The sequence below is a fragment of the Cryptomeria japonica genome, chromosome 9 (assembly GCF_030272615.1).
Source record: "Cryptomeria japonica chromosome 9, Sugi_1.0, whole genome shotgun sequence".
Classification (NCBI taxonomy): Eukaryota; Viridiplantae; Streptophyta; class Pinopsida; order Cupressales; family Cupressaceae; genus Cryptomeria; species Cryptomeria japonica.
Genome location: NC_081413.1, coordinates 344,223,679 through 344,245,989, shown reverse-complemented (window position 1 = coordinate 344,245,989; position 22,311 = coordinate 344,223,679). Strand labels below are relative to the sequence as shown.

Genomic DNA, 22,311 nt, shown 5'->3' with positions numbered 1-22,311 from the left:
TAATAAAAAATGCTTAATAAGCTGCGGTTCTGTCTACACTTCATATGGAAATCACTTTGGTCACTAATTTAGAGCATTATAATACAGCAGTACGAAAACAAGCTAACATCAAGCAGAAGTAATCTTTTTCAAATGAAGCATATGTGAACAGGAATCCTGCAAAGGAGCATAGCAAAACACAATATGCTAGTTTGCTGTTCTTAACATCGCTAGAATTTGGAGCACATAAGTGAAGCATAGTTTCTGCTTTTGTTAGCAGCAGTAACTGTCATATTTAAAGCTTTGTAACAATTACATGAACGGGAAAGTCAACTACAATGAAGAATATAATTTATTAGAATCACATTTCCTTCATCATAGACAATAAATTATAAAACCGTTAACATGGCTGTACTTTATAATAAACATACTGGGATGCACCACTATTTTGACCATTTACCACGACTTTTATCCCTACAAATTCATAGGAAATGATACTTTCAATGAAAACACAATTGCCAAAAAAACCAAAACCCTATGAAGTTTCCCTCAAACCTTCCTTCTTTACATATATGAACGCATACGTGGTCTTACTATTGACTGGCCCCCATCAATATATATAACAGTTCCAGTCATGAAAGAAGAATCATCAGCCACTAAGTAGAGAACAATAGAAGTAAGGTCGTTCTTTACATCTAGCCATCTTTGCAATGGAACAATATCCTTGACTGATTTTTCTTTCTTATCCTCGCTAAATGTCTGAAGAAAAGCATCAGAATCGTGTAATCCACGGGCAACTGCATTGACTCTGATCTTATACTTCCCCAGCTCCATTGCCAAAGCCTGGATTATGCCAAAAAAAAAGAAAGTGTTCTCCCAAAATTGAATTAACATTTCAAAATGAGCATAAACAGCAAAACATTGCCAAGACATAAAAATTATATATGCATTACTTCTGTTATGTATCATGTGTAAGCATGATGTGAATCCTTTCGTTTACGTGACTAAATAAGTCTTTTTACATTAAGTGGTGCATTTTTCTCTTTTCTAAACACAACCTTCCAATTGTAAACATAAAAGTTCCCCCTTCAATCAGTAATTCAAAGAATGAAGAACGAGGACTTCTGTTTTTTGACCCTGCATAATTGAAACAAGCTCCATTGATAGAAAACATAACAAATGTGCTGGCATGCAGCAAGTCGCATCTTCCATGAAGAGTGATGGTCAATTTGCCAAGCTGGTAAACCATGTACAATCAACAGCCATAAAATGTGACAATCTTTTACAGGTCAATTGAAGGGAGCCCTTTAACAAAGCTAGAGTTTAAGATCAGCACAGATGTCAGTGTCATTGATGATGTTATAGGACAGTTCCAGGGGTCTCTTCAGTAAAGTTGAAGTTAATGCCCCAAAAGACTAATCATTATCTATGCCTGTTTCTATATTGCACAATAAAATTAACAGACATAACAGAGCCAATTCCACAGAATGTAATCAAAATGAGCAGATCCAGGAAATAGATGAAGCTAAATAAAACGTACTAAATATCTGAAAAAGGAAACCTTGAGATGCAAGAACCTAACAATAGAACACCACAGGTGCTGAATTATAATGAAGAAATTCTCCCTATTTACAATCATAATTAAGTTGAGGCAGCCTAATAAGAACTAATCAAGCCAACCAAAATAGAATAGAAAGTATAGAACTAGTAGAAGACTAGTCAGAGCTATATGTATTCCATGAGTTAGTCACAGAATAACCCAAATGCCCACAATGACAAGATAACTAGGGGCAATACCTTCTGTCCTTTAGAAAAATGCTTATCAGTTGCAGATATTTCTGTGTATTTCACGCCTTCCCAAGTAGGGTGTTCAATTGTCAGAATTATCATGTTTCATAATGGCTTCACCACATTGGAATCTTCTGATGGTATGACCTACGAGTCTCTACAAGAAAGACAAATGAAAGGCTAAATGGAACCAAGAAGAGGAGGTAGCTCCAATTATATGCCAAGCTGTCAATCCTATGACACCTTGTAGGTAACATTGGACTGTGAAGCCAACTGTCACTATCCTGTTATTTGAGAGAGAATTTCTTGTATGGCTGGTAAGCTTCTTGTTTCATTAGGTTCTGATTGATGGCCAGATTCTCAATGACTATGTGGAAGACATTCTCTTGGTCCTAAATAATGAAAAATGAAAATTTTGGTAGAAACTGTTGAGGGATTTTATGACGAATCCAGCAAAGTCCACCCAATAAGTATGTCAAACAGCTAGGAACATGACCAATGCAACCAATGGAGTTGGAAATATCATCAAAATGGGAACAAATTATGCCCAAAACCTCACACCAAGGTCCGTAAGTGATTCTTGCAGTTGTAACCTCAATAACAGCAGGTCTAAGAAGGCTAAATCTCACACCAAAGCACTGTGATACACCTCTAAAGGGTTCGTAACAACTTCCAAATGCCCAAATGCCAACAACTCAGCAAGTCCAAGCAATTAAAGGTAGGCACTTCCCTTAACAATCTCACACGCCCAGCCTGGAAGAGGTATAGTCTGTACCAGGCCAAATACAAAACCTGCAACAATGCCACCTAAACATCTTCGAACCAGCAATAGTCAGAGTAATAGAGGCGACCAGGTCTGTCAAACAACCATGACATGATTGGAAGACACAATGCGCTAAAAGGGTTACCCTAGGTGCTACCTAGAAAAGAAAAGCTGACCTAAAATGGTACAGCCCAAGAGGAAATTAAACACCTCCAAACTCAGCATACAACTCTGCAAAATAAACAATTATTTCCCCAAAACATTTGCAAACTCTAAAACACATCAAAAACCTTCATACTTGTTAGCATCCCCTCAATTTTTCATTAAAATTTCAAACTTGGAGGTCGCCTTTGGTGTTTCTTTCCTCTTTCGGTCTTATGTTTCCTTTCTTTGAACCTAAGTCGTTGAACCTTTTCATAGTTCAAAGGTTCAAGGTTCAAAGTGCGCTTTAAGTAATGCTATTTGTGGCTTTGTATTATGGTAAGGCAAGCGCATTGTTGTAATTTGTATTGAACTTTGAATCCTTGAACCTTCAAGGTTCAACTGGTTCTCTTGCGTGAGTCGCGGCTATGTAATGTTATTTAATGAGCAAGTGTGAACGTGTTAAGTCGGTTTTGAACTTGAACTTTGAACTATTTACAAATCGGTTCAAGGTTCAAAACTTCCCTTTCTGTTTATTAAAGGTCTTTGCTCATTCCCGGTGTTGTTTTGAGCCACAGGTTGAGAATTTTTTGTTCTGTCTCCTCGAATTGAACTTGAACCATTGAACTCTTCGCGAGTTGGTTCAAGGTTCAAAAGGTTCATTCCAAATTGGCTCTAAAAACTTTAATACACTGATGGTGGTGCAACAAATGGAATATTCCCGGCATCTTATAATTTAAAATTCTAAATTTAGAAAGAAATCATGAAAGCATTGACCATTTGTGCGGAGTTGATAGGTAATTAAGAAAGTGTCAGGTTCCTATCATATCACTATTATCTCACACGCTCGAATGAATCACTATGAGGTGTGTGTATATCTTTCTCAGCTGTTTTCCCGTTTGTTTTAAAAAGACATGTGAATTCTCAAAATTGTAAAAGTTGTAGCTGCTATTATTGAAGGAGCTAGAGACGCCGAAGGTAATTTCAGCTCCATTCTGCCGAGGGTTTCACAAATTTCATGGTGGTTACAGGTGAGTTTTGATAATCTCCCTCTACTGTGTTTTTAGCTCAGAAGGTCGGTCAGAGTAGGAGAGATCTTTTGTTTTGGAATAGAATTTTGTCCTGTTTAGGAATTGTTGTTTAATGTAAAAGCGGCCTCAATGAGGCCAATACTTCCAAAACTTGGTCGAACATCATGCTTGGTGAGTATACTTCCAGAGTTGGACGACACCTCTTTGGCCCAAGCTGACTTGGGAGATTTCTTAGAAAGGGCTAAAAACCCTGGAGCAGGTTCAATGATGGAGAGGATAGTAAGAAGTGGCCTGATGAAAGCCGTTGCTTTTCCAACCGCTGCTCCCTGTTCAGATTTGGTAATAGCGTGCATGAACAACTATGATGCTGATAGCAGGTGTATTAGAACTAGTAGTGGTGAGTTGTTGGTGGAGATTAACAGAGAGACAGTAATGGTTGCGATTAGGATCCCACATAAAGAGCCATACGAGGACTGGTCAATTGGGACCTCATATGCGTTTTTCTCTGAGAAGAAAAGCACATATAGAAGCGTTATTGCAAGGAATTGGCTCCTGAAGGTTCAAAAAGGGGGGTCCCGGTTACCTAAGCCTCTTACCAGGGAACATTTGATCACAGAGGTACGAGATATCGTCATACTGCTAAATAGACTTAAAGGAAACTCGCACTCTTTCTACTGGGAGGATTGGATGTACTTCTATATCCAAGTGTTATTAGCTAGCGAGAAATACCTTGACTGGGCTCAGGTTATCGCCGAAAGGCTTCATGAGGGTTTGAGCAACTTTGTTGGTATGTCCAGCTTTTACATGTCTTCATACTTATTCTACATATTGGCATGTACCAGGGACTGGAAAGGATTGCATAATGAGCCATGGGTGGACGGAATGAAGGTTTATGACTATTACCCTAACCTGAAACAAGAAGTATGCAGAGTATTTCATTAGATGGAATGATGTTCTCGCAGGAAGGCTTGCCTTTGAATTGCAAGGAGATATTAATAAAAGAATGTCAGCAGAGGCCATGGAGCTGGTTAGCATCTATGGAAGTTATTTCATCCAGTTTTCCAGATTTACTTATATCCGGGTGGGCGGTTTTGAAGGTGAGCCATTCAAATTACCCAAATATGCTTTTGACAATTATGTACTAATTGAAGTGAGCCAACAATTGGCTCACATTGACAAAAGATTAGGGACAAAGGGTAAATCTGGAGTTGTTTTTCCTATTGAACTTGGTTATTACAGTTGTAAATCTGTATCTGATGTCTTGAACTTAGAATTGGAGTTCAAGAAAATGAATCTACAGCCTTACATTGCCAGGCGAAAATTTGACAGCAGGGGATATGCTGTAGAAAATTTGAATGTGGATGATCATTTCTTCCATGAACCTTAGTTAGAAGATTACTGGGAAAAGTGTGGCGATGAGTTTGAAGTGAAGAGGAGATTATGGTCAAGGTTCACCCTACAACAGGTTATTACCATGAAATTGCCCATTAATGTATCAAGTGTACAAGAAGAGGAAGGGGAAGATGTCTTGGATCCTGAATTCAACGAAAAGGTTCAAGGGCAGCCAATTCCTGAAATTGACTGGGATAAACGAGAGGAAGAAAGCATTCAAGCCAAGTCCTTCAACGTCATAAGAAGAACAGAAAAATAGCTAAGGGATTGAAAGTTCAGAAAGGATTCAAACATGCCTCCCCATGAATTAACAGTTGGTCCATGTGCTACAACTCAGATTCCTACTTCTTCCTCTAACAAGATTGTTGATATTGCAGGTGACACAAGACCAATTATTGAAGAGGTTCAACCCAGAAGGTCAAAGAGGTCTCCACTGAATTCTTTAGCAGTCCGAGTTACTCGCTTGAGGAGCAAAAAGAAGAGCAAAGAACCAGTGGTGAACCAAATTGTTGTAGACTTGGATCCAGGTGAAAAAACTGAAGTGACAATGGATCAGCAAGTATTGAATAACCCTCCATTGTAGGATACAGATGCAGGTAAGGAACCTGAAGAAGGGCCAAACCCAATGAGCACTCTGACTATTATTGACTCCCCGGATGCTCAAACACCTCCACCGTCTAAAGAAACTTCCAGCACTCCTCGATGGCTAGGAGCATCAATTGGGAAGAAACGTTATGTTGCCCTATTACAATTCCCATGGAGGACATGGTGAGCAAGTGCCTAGGGAAAGTATCTAAACCAAAGAAGCTCAAAACGCAGGCAATGGTGGAAGTGGACGAAACAACAGGTCGTTGGGTGGCTGAAGTAGCTAAACCCATCTTAGGCAGAGATTCGGAGAAGGCCACTGAAGATGATTTTACTGTGGAGAAAATTGATTTAGGAGTTGCTTCAAGGGCAGTAGATGCTAAACACCTGGAATCCTCCACAAAGAGGATGATATCCAGGTCATGGAAGGATGAGAGATAAAAAGGAGCTAAAACAGGTCATCACTCAAATGGCAGAGTACATCAATGCCATACACCATCCAAGCCCTCAACCACTGTCTCAGATGACATTGTCCTTTGACCCCAAATCACAGGTGAACCAGAATCTGTTAGATCAAGTCCAGAGGAGCCACATGATAGCTGAAATATTCGATAAATGGCTTGATTCTATTGCACAGCAAGGTTCGGACTACATTGTCAGCCTGGTTAAAGTATATGAAGACGCCATAATTGTAAGCAAAGAACTAGAGCTAGAAATTGTTGCATGGGAGAAGGAAAGAACCAAATGGGTAGCAGTCTTGGCCCAAATGAAAGATGTGCAGAAGTTTGGTGTGATGAAATTCCTAACTGAGAAACCAGTGGAAAATCTAGATGATAATATGCTTTATGTGTCAAGAAAGAATGTCGAATGGAGAAATTCGATTATTAGGCAACGCCATGAGGAATCTGCTAAATTACTAAGGGTTGAAGGATTTGATTGATACAATGCAAAAGGATTTAAAGTGCATTGATATACGACTCATGAAGGAGGATGGGCAGACAATTGAAGCCGTTGCAGATATGGCCAAGATCTTCAAAGAAAGAGTCAGCTTGTAAAAGAAACGAAATCTCTGACCACCGATGACTTTTCAAAAGTGGCGAGGATAGAGTCGATGCTGACAGTCTACTTTGATCACTTGGAGGCACATAAAGCAAAGGTTACCCAGGTGAACATGGACAAGGAAGTGTGGAAGCAACGTATCCAACACATCGGACTCTCGTACTTTCAGGTTATCTTGAACTTTTCAGCAGCGCATCTGGAGTGGCGTAATGTGCGTGGTGCCGCGGAGAAGCAGATTAAATCAGCGGTCGCTTCTTCCACGATGGAGTTCTGATCGGCTAACGGATGAGTTGTCATCCTATCTGCGGCTTTTGTTTATTTAGTTTCATAAAGTTCAAAGAAGACGGTTTCTTTGACTCTAGGTTAGAGTTAAAAGGTTTAGGGTTATTTTGTAACAAACTACTAGCCTGGATGCTATATATGTAAAAAAAGCAAGCTTTGTTATGGTCCAAAAAACTTTGATTTGGAGGAACAGATTTGATTTTCCTTGAATTTCTCAGAACTGATATTTCTGGTACTTGAATGAAATGCTATTTTGATGCAATCTTAAAAAATCTATGTGTTTGAAGGATTAGCGATCTCTATTGAGATGTATGCTAATGTGCAAAATATGTCATTTCATTACCAGTTCTTTCTGTGTTTGTAAATTCATTGATTTTCGTTGATTACAAGAAATTTCATTGTTGTTTAAATGGCACTGATCCCCCTTGTCCTGTGAGGCATGAGTGAGAATCGATCAACATTTACACTACTTTGAGTTTACTTACTTTTTATTGAATAAATATGTGCGGAAGTAGAAGTTTGTGAGCTTTACACTTATAAAAAGATCTTTTGTAGCATTCTTTTGTGTTGATGAATGAATGCGAAAGCCTTTTGCACTTTTTGGTGAAAAGTGTATTCGTTTCTAAACTAACTGCATAAAAATTCATTGCAAATCTCACGAGGAGCTGCCCTCTAATGCAGAGGATGAACTTTAATTCGGTTCACCCAACTGTTGGTTCATTTGCTTTCCTTTCATAAAGGGGTGTGCACGAGTCAATATTGTAATATACATATATGAATTAAAGAAAGGACAAATCTGTTAACCAACAATATTGAAAACCAAAATCTGAAACTCTGTTGAAGCACAATGGTGATTCCTAAATGAAACAACACTCTATCCAACTAGGTTATTATCTGTCAAATCCAAAACTAAAAATCTAAAGAGGCTTTTCATCGTCAAAAGATTATGAAAGAACTCGCAGGTTCAATCCAGCAACATGACAGTATGAGAAATCTTCAACATATGCACGAGACCCCTCAACCTCCTTTTATAGTAACCTCCAAAGCTATAAAAGGAGGTTGAGGGGTCTCGTGCATATGTTGAAGATTTCTCATACTGTTATGTTGCTGGATTGAACCTGCGAGTTGTTTCATAATCTTTTGAGGATGAAAACCCTCTTTAGATTAATAGTTTTGGATTTGAATAAAATAATTCATTTTCCTACCAAAAGACCTTTTGAATAATAAAATTATTCATGTGCACTAAAATATAATACTTAAAGCAAATATTTTAACAGTAAACATTAGAAACTAAGTGTATATTTTAAATATTCAACCTGTGTTAAAAAAAACATTGCAAGGCTTCAAAACCCAATTTTGATCATGCCATGATGAAACTGAAGCAGTGGGATGCTGATTGGTGCCAACTCGGCGACTTACTAAAAATCAAATAGAAATACTTAATTATTGAACCTGCATCCTCCAAGAAGTTTGGAGTTCTCCCCAGAAACCTAAAAGCTTGAAGGAAAACTCGGAAATTGGCCAAAAGCTCACGAAACAATATTGCATAAAATGGGGACATTGCAAGTATTCAAAATAAAATAAACAGCTGCTGGAAAAAGCACAGAAAGATATTAGTGGAGAAAAAGAAATTCATTCTATCAAGGTCAATTCCTAGAAACCCTTGTGTAGAGCTTTCATTCAGCAATTTGCCTTGAGGACAAATGCCCTCTCAAATCCTCGAGAATTGGAAGATGAGAATCCTCTGATTTTGTGTGTTGGCTTCACCCAAAAGCCAAATTTGGGCTTACAAGTATTTAAAAGTTTCTAAGATGGAGACGTTTTGGGGACACGGGGTAAACGTCCCCCCACTGTGTAATGCCCCGCCAGGAAACCCCGAAGGGATAAAACTAAAACACTAGATAAAAGTGCAAATAATTTTCCCAACATGAGGAAAGAATCCCCTCTTTGAAAAAATTTCCAAATATAAAGCCATTCCCAAAAATCTCATTTAGGGCAAAATTCATTTTTTTAATAACATTTGAAAATCTTATATAAATCAAAACATTAACATGACATGAATAAACAAATTTCTATTACTTTTCTATTTTTTTATTTTCTTTTCAACACCAAAGTCAATATATAATTTAATAACTAATAAATAAAAAACAACTTTCTTTCTCTTTCATTTTTTAAAAAAAAAAACCATTACGCCAAAATATAATTTTCACTAATAATCCAACATTCACTCTAACTTGACAATTAAAAATAATTGATTAACTAATTAACCACAAAATGATTCTAATGTAATTTATTCTTGATTCCCTTTAATCAACATGACACATATTAAATTACTTATTAACTTCTCAAGAAGAGAATAATCAATCACACAGAACACATAACCCGCAAAACTCAACTTAAACAAGATAAGGACATGACCCACATACCGACGTCGAAAAAGTGGCCTACTTGACAATCTAACAGGGTAGACAAAAGACTGACGACACTCACAACGAGCAAGGCTAGGGTTAACATTTGGACCTTAGAACTACCTCCTCCACTTCCATTAGGTTAATTAGGTACGCTCAAACCTGTGGAGACAGGTGGAGTCGGTACCTTGTACCTACAATTTCCTGCATCACTGAACCACGCATACATATATACACACAAACACGGTAAACACACCGGTGAAGGAGAATCATGACGTTTTGTGTCTCATCGCAATGAGTGACGGAAAATCATCTCCTCGCATCCCAAACACTTCCACACAACATAACATATACATAAAGCAACTCACACGTGAAGCAAATGTGTTAGTCCATCATTAGCAACATATAAATAAAATTAACATTTCCTCTTTAATAAAATACGATGCAGAAGCAAAGTTAACAACTACTCATCAATAAGCAATAATGAATAATCAAAATCACCAATTACACTCCAAAGCATAATACCAGAATAACACATCACAATCACAATAAATCAATCATCCACGTAAGCCACAGAAAAGTCAACCTTGGTCAACCAGGTCAAACAGGGTCTGAACAGGGTAGGGATACTACACACTGCACTTCCACTATCGTTGGGATGTCATCAAGACTTCAGGGACGGCGGGGATGGCTAGACATCCCAAGGACTCCTAGGAGTCTCCTAACCATCTCGAGGATGCCTAGGAGTCTCCCAGAGCCTCGAGTTAGAAACTCCAACCCTAAACAAAAATTGGTGAAAATTTTATGAAAATGACATTCATAATGAAGGTTTGTGAGATTTTGGAGGCCTTATTTTTGCACTGCCTCTAGATCCCGCAGGGGTGCTGCCCCTAGACCCCATTGGGGGCTCTGCCCCCAAAACCCCACAAGGGGCGCTGCCTCTTGACCCCAAACCGCCACCCACCATTCTCATTGTTAATGCAATCATTGTCATGTTTTTTATGTTTTATTAGTTTAAATTTCACTAGTATGCCAATGTTTCATTTGGAATTCTTATACTTATTCTTAGTTTTCTCTCAAAGTTTCAAAACTCTGCCCACCATTGTTAATGTTCAAATTTTAATGCATTCATTTCCATGTTTTTAATGTTTATTAGTATAAGCTTTACATAGTGTGGCAAAGTTTCATTTACAGTTCTTATACTAATTCCTTACACATCTTCTTACAACTTATTTTCAAGTACTATATGTATTTATGCCACCCCCCACTGCCGTCCCCAAACATAGGCCCTTGATCCCCCATACCCGAAACCCGTCCCTTTGTCCCCCCGTTCCCCATCAAACTCAAGTGGAACTATGAAGTTTTATAAAAAGGTGATATGATTATTTGTTTCAGCAGATATAGTTTATTTTGAATAAATTGTATGAATAATAAAAACAAAATTAAATAAAGAACTAGAATACCAATCCATAACCCCAGACGAGCCATCCATACCAAGTTTTCAAAAGAAAATTGTTTCTTTGCAGTGACATGGGGACTGATTCTGGCAGATTACAAGATAGTGACTTCTCTAAAGGTCAACGTAGGCTGAAGACAATTGCAAGGAAGAATTTTTATTAAAATTGAACTCTGATTTATGTGACAGCTGGCCTGCCTCCCATGCATAGGAAAGGCAGACGGCAACGTCTATCCAGCACCCAAAATTTACCATTGACTGTATTTAATAATTAGTTGGAAAAAAAAAATTCTTGTATTTTAATTTTTAATTATTTAAAAAACACAATCAAATGGTAAATCTGGGTGCTGAATAGACAATGGAAAGGCAGACAGGGTTCGCAAGGCAAAAAAAAAGTTTGTATTTTGGGGTCGGCCCACTATCTTTTCCGGCACCATATAGGATAGAAGAAAGTCGCAGCATACCAGGTAGCGGGGGAAGTTTGAAGGAAAAAACAAACAAAAAGGTCATCGTTATTTAGGAGGCTGATTTGGATCCAGCTGTTAGAAAAGACAAATCAAAAATCAAAAACCAAACAAAAGAAAGGGATCTGCCAATAAAGCTAGAGAAAATAAGGATAGCGCAGGCACAAAGTGAAAGGATAGTTGAATGTGTTATTTTTCCCAAAAAGCGGCGATCAGCTGATGGTGGGCCAGCTGTACCTCCAAGCAATCTCAGAATTTTTTTTGTGTATTCTTTGACTAGCCTACTACCTCAGCCGCCACTCCTAATGAGTCCCAAGTGCCATAAAGGTGATGGTGTGGCCTAAGGAGCGGAAAATAACAGGTTCATTTGGAATTTAAGATAATAATATTATTTGAGTTTACTAAATGTCATATGTATACACCATTTATTCCTTTGAATATATTTGTTATGTATTGTTTATTCAAGCAATAAACTGCTGAGACAGTTTTGATATTTACATATGTAAATTGGAAGCAAAAACAAAACAAACTATCAGAAGTGCAAAATAAATAAATAAAATATTTTCGGGAATTGAAGCCAAATTTGGGAAAGCTATAAATCCCAACACTACGGATGTGACCCAAATTTAGATTAGGGTGTTTGAGTTTTAGTCCTTCATTTTCTCATTGTACAACTCGTTCCCAGAATGTGTGATAGAATGCATGAAAATTTAATGCATCAAATGCTTCTAGCAGATGGCATCAGTGGATCGCCAAGCTAAGTGACCCTTAAGACAATAAAATTTGAGCTCTTTGTGAAAAACACAAACATTGATAGCTTTGCGTCCATCTTTCATTGAATGGTTCTACTGTAATGCATGAGAACTATAGAATGGGATCATTATGAGGCTCCTTTGAAATGAAAAAAACCTTGGTTCTACAAATGTTGCTCTTTTAAGCAACAACTTAGTGTGCCCCTACACTACAAGAATGGTTTTAACTAGATAGCACGAACATTAAGACTAATACAATGTAACTGTTAGATTTAGTATATTTAAACTAGAAATTAGTGCCATGACCAACTAGACTAACTATTTACAACCAGGATTAGTAGACTTCCAAAACTTTACAGAAAATTTGACCAATTGTTTAGTCTCAAAGTTTCTTTAAATTTGTTTGTTGAGAATTGTATTATACTGGATAGATTTAAAACTAATACAAAGAGAGTATAACAGAGTGGTAAGCAAATAAAAACTGAATGTTACTCATCATCTAGAAAGATTCTTTTTTTTTTTCTGTGGTCAGGTTCAACATTGCAAAAAGACATTTCCAAAAGCTTGTACAAAAAATTAGAGATTTAATCCCCAAAGGACTTAACCTTTTATAGCTTTGTATTAGTGTCTCAGAAAACATAGTATGTCAAAGCAAAGAATGCAAGGAAACCATGATACTAACTACTCAGAACAGACGAAGCCAATTGGCATACTTACCCTTGCAAGATGATTGACACCAGCCAAACAAGCACCATAAGCAGAAGCTCCCGGGTAAAGCCCTCTTTCACCGCCAATGATTGTTGTAAGGAGAATGAAGGACCCCCCAATTGCATTATCCCGCATCCGCTTACCAACCGCCTTGCAGACAAGCCATGTTCCCTTGAGATTAAGTCGTATTATCTTGTCCAATTCATCTTCCTTAACGTCAAGGGGTGGTGTTACATTGCCTATTATTAGTCAATACACACAAAAATTTAGATTATTTGATTGATTTTGAAATTAGATCAATCAGATGTCAGTACTAGTTTGCATGATCTATACATCAAAAAACATGAATTCTATCAAATTGCAAAATAATATGATCTAGTGATATAAAATTAATACAAAAGGCATTAAAAAAAAAGAAGGCATCCTATATCAAAAAGACCATAATCCATATCTAAATCTGTGAGGAACGGATGGTGACTAAGGTTGCCATAGAATGATACAACAGGTGAGAAGAGACCTACAATACTTTGAAAAGTCAGAGATAAGAAAGCCTAGAACAGTCACCAGAAACAAATTAATATAGATTTACAAAATGGGAACATCAATTGTAAAAACTGATTAGAATAGATTTTTAAAAGGACAGAAGAACTAAACCATTCAAACAGCAGCAAAGCAAGCAGTAGCAGGACAGTGGGGCCCCTGGAAACACCAGCATCCATTTTCTGACCACCTTCATCTCTTCGAATTGCACTCCACATAGAATTTGCAATCCTAGGGGAAGGGTTAAAGAGGCACTGGTTCTCCTGAACACCATGAAAAGAGTGTGAGAGGTCATTGCTTATTGTCTTGCAGTTTGTTTCATGGCTTTAAAAAGCTGGCATTTCCGTTATTTAGTGAGTAGAATGCTTTCAATTGCCTCAGATATGCTTTGCAAGCAGAGCCAATCCACTAGTTTGTCATGGCTTTTTGGAGGTGGTGAATGCTATCAACCTGCTGGTGTAATCAATTACCCAGCAATTTCAACAGATTCTCTTGCATTTCTCTAATAGATCCCTGCACCTTATTCCTGGTAACCTCTAGGATGGTGGCGATTGTATTGGAGACAAGCTTGAGATTGTGATGTAGGAGCATCCTCACTCACCAGCAATCCTGTATTACGAAAAAATATTTTGTTTTTGTGGTTTTTCCTTTGTTGTATATATCTTCTATTCTTCTCTGTGCACCTCTAGACAGACTGTGCACTTCATCTTAGGCAATCCTGATGGTTTCTAGATTGTGCTGACTTGCCCCAAAGGTATTTGGTTGTGGTTTTCCTGCTTATTCATAGATGCTCATCCAGTTCTCCCCCTTAATCTGACAATCTGGGCTAGACAGTAACAGTGTTATTATGCTTCACCTTCATTAGTTATCTTGGAGTACATATAATTTAACTTAGACTTCAAATAGAATTGTTTCATTGATTTAATACTTGAGATTGTTGCCATCAGGCTTCTGCCAATATGAATTCAAATGTAACACTTAATGATGGGGAGAAGTCAAATAGAAACCAACAAAAGACTAACAAAGGGGAAAGCAAATGGGTGGATGAAGAACTGGATCGAATGCTAAAAAGACTTAGCAAGGTAGAGGAAAGAAAGGAATCCCTCCTATATTGGTAAGTAAATTGGTACCTACCAATTTTGAACTATTGTAGGGTAAACATTCCTTCCCAAGTAAAGTGAAGTTGTATTTATTGAAAACCTAATAAAATAATTACAAGATTCACAATAATTACTTAGCAGATTTGTTTTTGTGGGTGGGATTTTGTTGCTTTGAAATCAAAGAGCGTGAATTAAATTAAAGACAATCAAACAACTTCACAGACTGAAAAAAAAATAGAATTGGAAAACAAATGACTCACATCAAATGTAAGAAAGACACAAGAAAAAAATTGTTTAAGGAATAAAGTTCTGATTTAAATTATTTATTTGTCCTCCAAAAATGAAAGCTCGGAGTTTTTTTTCTAACCTTTACAATTTCTACAAATATTAACCAAAAGTCCCATACAATGTCTCATTTGTACATTATATAGACAAAGATGACAAACATTGAGTTACTAACTGAGAAATATAACACAATAATTGAAAATGAATGCACTTTTGAATATTTACAATATTACATTATAATGCTTTACAAAAGTGAGCTTTATAATATAATATAATGCTCTAGCAAAGAATAGGTGTTCATCTAGGTGTCTTATGCACTCTTTGAAGAAGAATCTCAGTTTTGGTCGTCATCATTTACTGGAATTGATTATTTATTGGCATTATGAATCCGTTGTTAATATTTTCAATTTATCTATTGCTTCCCTGACTGCATCTGGGCCTTATAAATATCTAAAGCAAACATTGTAGGAAATTTCAGTGGCTAAGATCTTGTTGGGCACTCTGTGATACTCAATCAAATGCTTCTCAAAGACTTTGAATAGGTTAGATTTTTTAACAAATTTATCAATTGAAGAAAACAAAAATCTGCATGAGTGCCCCCAACAACACTACTCAAACAATGGTCAGATGGCAAAGGCGACAATCCAATAGTTTGAAGAAACTAATCAACTAAGGATGGAAGGTCGCCTCCATAAAATAAGAATGCAATAATTTCTATATGTTAAAGTGTTCTATCTCACCAAAATGCATGGGTAACCAACCGCTGCATCCACCTAGGGCATAAGAACAAATACTAGCTCACTCCAAAGCGAAAACCAATGAAGCATTAGCACCAACAGTATGAAGCCCGCCATAATGTCGACAAGGGAAAGGCATGACAAATCCACTCAAACTATGTGTCACAATGTAGTGAATGAAGGAGAAAAAACATTTAAATGTACAAAACCAAGTATTTGTAGGAGCGAAACCAATGAACCATTAGCACCAACAATATGAAGCCCCCTATAATGTTGACAAGGGAGAGGCATGATAGGTCCACAAAAATTGTGTCACAAGGTTGTGAATGAAGGAGAAAAACATCTAAATTTGCAAAAGAGAGTATTTGTAGCTAGAAAAGGGTGTGCAAACCAAGCCCCACAAACATGAAGGTAGTCAAGGTTGTGATTGCAAATAAGAAAGTGCACACAGCAAATTCCCCATAACACTTTATAAAGTAGTGCGAATACAAAATATGTCACAATATGATGTTCAAAATCCCCAAAAAGCATGCACAAAAGTGGCACTTCATTTCAATGCGTTTACAAATGAAAAAGTGCATTCAAAAGACAATCAAAATGCCCAAAAAGGACAACATGCTGAAAATACATATAAAATAGCTCAAAAGAAGTCATCTCATGTGAACAAAAAAATTTCAAGTGCCAAAACGTCCAAGTAATCAACCAAAATATGAAATAACAACAAACTAAATAAAAGATAGATGGGGAAAAACATGGAAAAATTGCACAGATAGCTATGAAGATCTTTGACAGACCTTTTGAACACCATAAATATAACAAAAAAAGTAACTAGCCAGAACTTTGAGCTCGGGAGCCAATTATGCAAAAATGAATAAAAATAACTTTAGGGCAAAATTAGGGATTGGAGGGCATATTAGGTGATCGATCTGTACGGTGTGACGCCAATGTGGCATCATGTTGATGTCAGTAGACAAAATATGCTGCAAACAAACAAAATATTCTCTAGATGATGGAAAACAACCAATTTTCCTAGGAAACCATCGAAAAGCAAAAATCAACCAACAAAAAATGCAGAAACAACCAAATCGGATTAAAAAACCATGGACAGTTGGGAAAACACTAGAAATAGCCAAAGAGCACATTATACTATTGAAAGCTCGTGGAAGCAAAAGAACTTGCCAAAATAGCTTGAACATGCTGAAAACAATGAACGGAATGTGGTAAATTGTCGAAAAGCATTGAAACCACCACACCAAACCAAAACCAACTCAAATAACCCTTGTAAACCATTTATCAACATTCTGAGATAGTGTCAGGAAGACAAGTTCAAGATACCCGTGCTAAAAACTCCTAACAGAAGCATTGGGTGGAGAACATTGGGTGACATCCGTGAAGGTTCACCATTGGCGTAAAAAACAAAGTGACGAGAGTTTCATGGAAAAAAACAGCAAAAATAAACATTGCGATCAGCCAAAAAGGGCATTGGAAGGTGCAAAGATGCCACTGGATTTTCCTTTTTGTTTTTAAAATTATCGTTGTTAAAAAAAACACCCATCCACAAAAACCAAACTAAGGCAGCAATCTTACATAGAATGCCAAATTGAAATTTTTGCACAAACATTGGCATTGCCCACAACACCATACAATGCACAAATCTTATGGATCCATACAGCTGTATGGATTTCAATGCCTTGAAATCTCTGCCCTAAAAAAACGCTTCAAAAAATTGCAACCTCTGATTTCGATGAATTAACAATCAATCTTAGAGCCTTTCAAATACAACGATGAGCTGCATGTGGCTCCAAGATACACAGTTTTTACATCCAAGGCCAGATTTTTCAAAAAGAGGATAGAAAATTGTAGATCTAAAGCTCTATTACCATGTTGGAGTTAATTCCTCAACCTTACATTTCCCAAGGATCACTTACAAATCAAACATCTACCACATGAGAGAGAAAGCAAGGCTACAAGGCTACAAAGACCAAGATTTGATTGATCCAAAAAAGCAATGAATCATTATAAATGTGCATTAAACAATAAATTACAATAAAAAATCTTTAAAAAAGAAAAAAGAAAAAAGCAGCCCTAAAGAAATCCTAGGTGAGTATAAAATTAGATTATGACATGTGTCATCCATCATATGACTTGAGACTCAAAAAGCACATGACCTATGTAAGCTTAACATGCTAAGGTGAAAAGGAACCTAAGTGATTAAATAATTAATTAGGTAAATACCCTTTTACTCTAACAAATACTTGTTGACTGCCTATATATTTTTGAGGATTTGTTCATAATTCAAATTAAGTTGTAGCAAAAAATAAGGGTTTCGGTGATTTAATTATATGACCACATTTGAGCTACTATATCTTCAGAAAACCAAATTGCGCGGGGAACAAAATGTAGAGTTGTTGTCAATAATAAGTGTTGCCAGGGTAAGAGTAGCACACAGAATGATATCAGGGTCGAGTTAAATTACTGCCACCTCTGTTGGGAAGAAAATGCAAGTCACGCCATTCTAAAATGGAATATTGATGTTAGGTTGAAGAAAATCCATAAAGATGATCTAATGTCAGCTGCTAGTTCCAAACAAGGATGCAAGAAATATGGAAAGTTATGTTCTAAGTTGCAACCACCATTTTAAGGAGTTATGATCCTCAAATTTGCCACCACCTAGATCAGGTTTTGCATAACTAATATCTGCTCACTACAGTATGGAAGTCTACATCTTCTGAATAGATGTGGAAGATAACAGCATATATAGGAGGTCATGTTTATTAACTTAGAAGATTGCAGCACCCATAACAATTGGAGGAGATCCAAAACTATTTGCTAGTGTAAACTCAGTTCAGAGAAAGAGACCAAACCAGTCCCGTAGAAGGCTACAACAAATTGTATGAGAATTGTGCATGAATAGACCAGTGAAAGGTCAGAAAACTATTTCCTGTTTTTGCAATCATAATGAAATATCTTTATGCTAAATGTGTAAATTTGTGCTTGCCAAATTTGAATAAATTAAATACCTGTTATTATTATTTCCATTATTTGATTATTCATTGACAAACATTAAGCGTTCAACCAAAGAAACGAGTACCTTCTGGTGTGGCTTTCCATCAAACATTTATATTTAGTCACGCAAATATAATCTAGCATACTACAAAGACATTATCTAATAGGAATAAACTTTAAGGTAAAGACAAATCATGATTCTCAAATACATCTTGGAACAAAGGTTGTCATTTGAAGAACAACAAATTGGGTCTCAAAGATGTTGGGATATAACTTCGAAACCATATATAAGAAAGGAAAGGAGAATGTTGTGGCTGATGCTCTATCTAGGAGAGATGAACTCGAGTCACTTTTGTATGCCATTTACATATTGCAGGTAATTAAGGTAAAGGGTGGAAGAAGGACATGGATAATCACACTCTCATTGAAAAACTCCAACTAGATTCATGTGTCTCAAAAACATTTGCATGGAAAGGAAATATGGTAAGGAGAAGAGAATACACCTTGAGCTATTTTCTTTTTGAGGGCAAGCAGCTCATTAGCCAACCTCTGCACCATGGGATCTGTTCTCTTGGTAGACCATGATCCCAAAGAAGAGTTTTCTTTGGACCCATTTGGCTCTATCTTTATCTTAACTGCAAGGATAAGATCACCTTCAATCTCAATTGCTAGAGCTTGTGCAACTACAAGGTCCCTTGGAACTGCCCTTCTCAACAAGAAACTCACCTCAGGCGACTGAGCATTGATGAAGACGCACTTCAAATTTGCAGCGGTGGGTTGAGCCACCATTGGAATTCGGTTAGACAACTTGTTGAACTTAGCCACAAACTCCCGCATGGGTTCATGCGGCTCCTTTTTCATTTGAGTCAACTGCGCTAACAATGCATGCACATCCTCTACAAGCTTGAACCTCTCTTCAAACTTTGTTCTAAGAGTAGTCCAGTTTGTGATGGTTTGTGGCGCAAGGTGGTAGAACCAATCAGCAGCAGCACCTTGTAAAGTTTCAACGAAAAGTCTCACTGAAACATCCTCATCTGGATGTTGTCTTCCATCTCCATAGAACTTGGAAAAGTTCTTCCTCGAATCATCAGTAAGAGCATGTAAAGGTGGAGTCAGATTCAACGGACCAAAAGAATTCCCCCAAGGACCTTGAGCAGCCATTTTACATGTCCTTGCTCAAAGCTTGACGAACTACAAGAAAAAAATTACAATGAATAGGATAACGGTATACTTCAACCAAAAGCATGAGGCCTTTGGATGCATATCATATCCCCAATAGAGTCACCAAAAACTGTTGGTTGAAAATTTTGTACACCTAGTAGGATGTGCAAAATTGTGGTTTCAGCCACAGTGTGTGAGTAAGAACTCTCCTAATTCTAAGGGAAGGCTCCCCCTTTACTACTTACTAACACTAATATAATTTGGGTGGGATAACATCTTATTCTCTTTCTTCAAAAAAGACAATATTCTTTCTCTTATTTCAGGAAAGAAGTTACAGCAACAGTAAATACAGAAATGAAACTTTTTGTAGGATTTTTAGAACATAAAGGGAAGCAAAGTTTCCATGAAAGCACAAAGACTTCCGTCACTTCCCCGAGATGGGAAAATAGAAATAAAAGTACAAAGTCTTGAGCACTCCTACTGTCCTATCAACCTTCTCAAAATGATAACAATGTACAACACGCAACAGCTCAAAGTCTGTCTATATGATGCACTTCACCTTACATGCACAAGTCTTACTTAACTAGAAGTGGCCGGTGCCAGTGGCAAATCTAGGTACGCATACAAATCCATACGCGGAGCCGGATCCCTTAGAATAGTAGGGCCCCCTAGAAATTCTATGGCATATGCAGATGTAAATCCATAGCCTATTGAGCTAGCAGCATTACTAATTGCAGATCCTGCACCTCTTCCAGATCGATAGCCAGCATCAGAAGAAGAGGTGGGAGAGGTAGCAGTTTAATCCATTGAACTAGTTGACTCAGCATCTGATAAAGTACCAACAGCGGGGAGCTATTGCAAAGGCAGGAGAGGAGACGGCCCCTCTTTTAGATTATTGTCAGAGTTAGAGAACCGCCATCAACATTTGACCCCGGAACTAGTTCTTTCGATCCAGTAGATCCACCTAGGCAGATCGAGATCGATACCTAGTGGCAAGGGTAGCACCAAAGCAAGCATTCGAGCGAGTAGCATATCTTGAAGTTCCTAACTTGTTACAAGAATATAAAAAAGGGGTCGTCCTGTGGAGGGATCAGCAAAACTAGGTATTTTCATAAGTAAATTCTTAAACTATGTTAAAAATTGGAAAAAAAATCATCTCTTCTACCTCTGCTAAAAACCCCACCTACTTTCAGAATCTGGAAACTGCATAAAAATAAAAGCAGCACAAAATCTACAAGTTATCTCCTTACTTGAGCTTTCTACACTAGCTTTAAACGTGATAATCAAACCTATAACTCTAAATACAATTAGCAGCTCAAAGTCTGCAAGATTGAATTTAAATCCCTCTTGAACAATAGAACAAAAATCACAATCAATTCCAAAAAATGTCGTCGCATAACAACTTGAATTCGCACAAAGTCTCAACAAAACTTGCCTCTTTTATTGAAAGCAATTTGATTTACATCTAAGCTCAAAATCTTAGAGTGCACATACAAACTGGCAGAATTTCGTTGCATTGCCAAAAAACAAAAATTACATAGAGTGCCCTCGTCTATATATAGGAGAGGGTCTGAGAGTAAAATGCGGGAGAAGTCTAACCAACTCAGACTTATTCCACAACTAACTAACTAACTATAACTTATTCAAATTACAGTCCTATTGTCTTTCGAGTTGTAATTTGCTTACATGCAATTACAATTTACAACAATGCAAGTGGTATGATCTATTGCAATTACAATTTCTGACATTACATGTAATTTGTCAAAATGAAATTACAAATGCATAATTGACACAAGTGTCCAAAGACACGACTCTATTTACATCATCTTCTGTTTGATCTTCACACTATTATAAGACACTATGTGATTGAAGTACTCGGGTTTGGGAATGGCATCTTGAACCGGAACAAGAACTTGTGCCCTTGCTAGTCTTTGTGTCCTTGGCCAATGAACTTCAACCTTATCACATGCTTGGGGTAGTACCATTTCTTCAGGAGGGAAATTCTTCTCTTCGTTGTGTTCCTTCTCCGTGCTTGATTCACTTTGTCACTGGATGACTTCTATTTACAGATGACTTCACGAGGAGTATTGACCCTTGGGCTGTCCCATGAATTAGTGTTGTATCTCTTCTTTTCTTCACTAATGAAGAACCCATAACACCTTATTCAAGATGAAATTGTTATAAAACAATGTCCATGCCTTGATTTGTTGGTTTGATAGATCGTGTGTGCAAACAAGACTGACAAGGGAAGGGATAAATTGATGCAAAAATGGGCTCACAAGTGACTTTCAGGTTTTGAGGACTGCATTACATGTGTGGAAAAATAAGAACATTGACTTGCAATTGTAGAGAACGAACATGCAACTTCATTTGTGTAATGGGAAAATACAAGTTTGCACTTGTAATTGGATCCTAGAGACTGATTTTCAAGTGTTTTTTAGTGCATTTTGGACCAGTTTCGGCTATTTGGAAGACTGATTAAATGTGATAAGGTAGTACTTACACACTTGTAGTCGGATTTCAAGAACCCGATTGCAAGTAAAATATGCATTGCCAATGGTGAAACATGAAGGACTTGCAAAATAGACATGAGCTTGCAAATGAATCGGGAATTTGCCTTTGACAATTGGATTTCAAGAATTGATGGCAAGAAAACAAGTTTCATATACTTCGA

The 22,311-nt window shown here is 37.2% G+C and overlaps 1 protein-coding gene across 2 annotated transcripts in view; it reads right to left on the bottom strand.

The window, feature by feature from the left end:
• Window positions 1–230: 230 nt before the first annotated feature.
• Window positions 231–22,311, bottom strand: part of LOC131029713 (uncharacterized) — a 60,510-nt gene continuing 38,429 nt past the window's right edge. For both annotated transcript variants that reach the window (XM_057960330.2, XM_057960329.2), the window contains exons 3-4: window positions 12,818–13,047; window positions 231–822 (exon numbers count right to left, since the gene is read on the bottom strand). In XM_057960330.2, coding sequence (XP_057816313.1) covers window positions 544–822; window positions 12,818–13,047 — 509 coding nt within the window. In that variant the 3' untranslated portion in view covers window positions 231–543. The remainder of the gene's footprint in view (window positions 823–12,817; window positions 13,048–22,311) is intronic.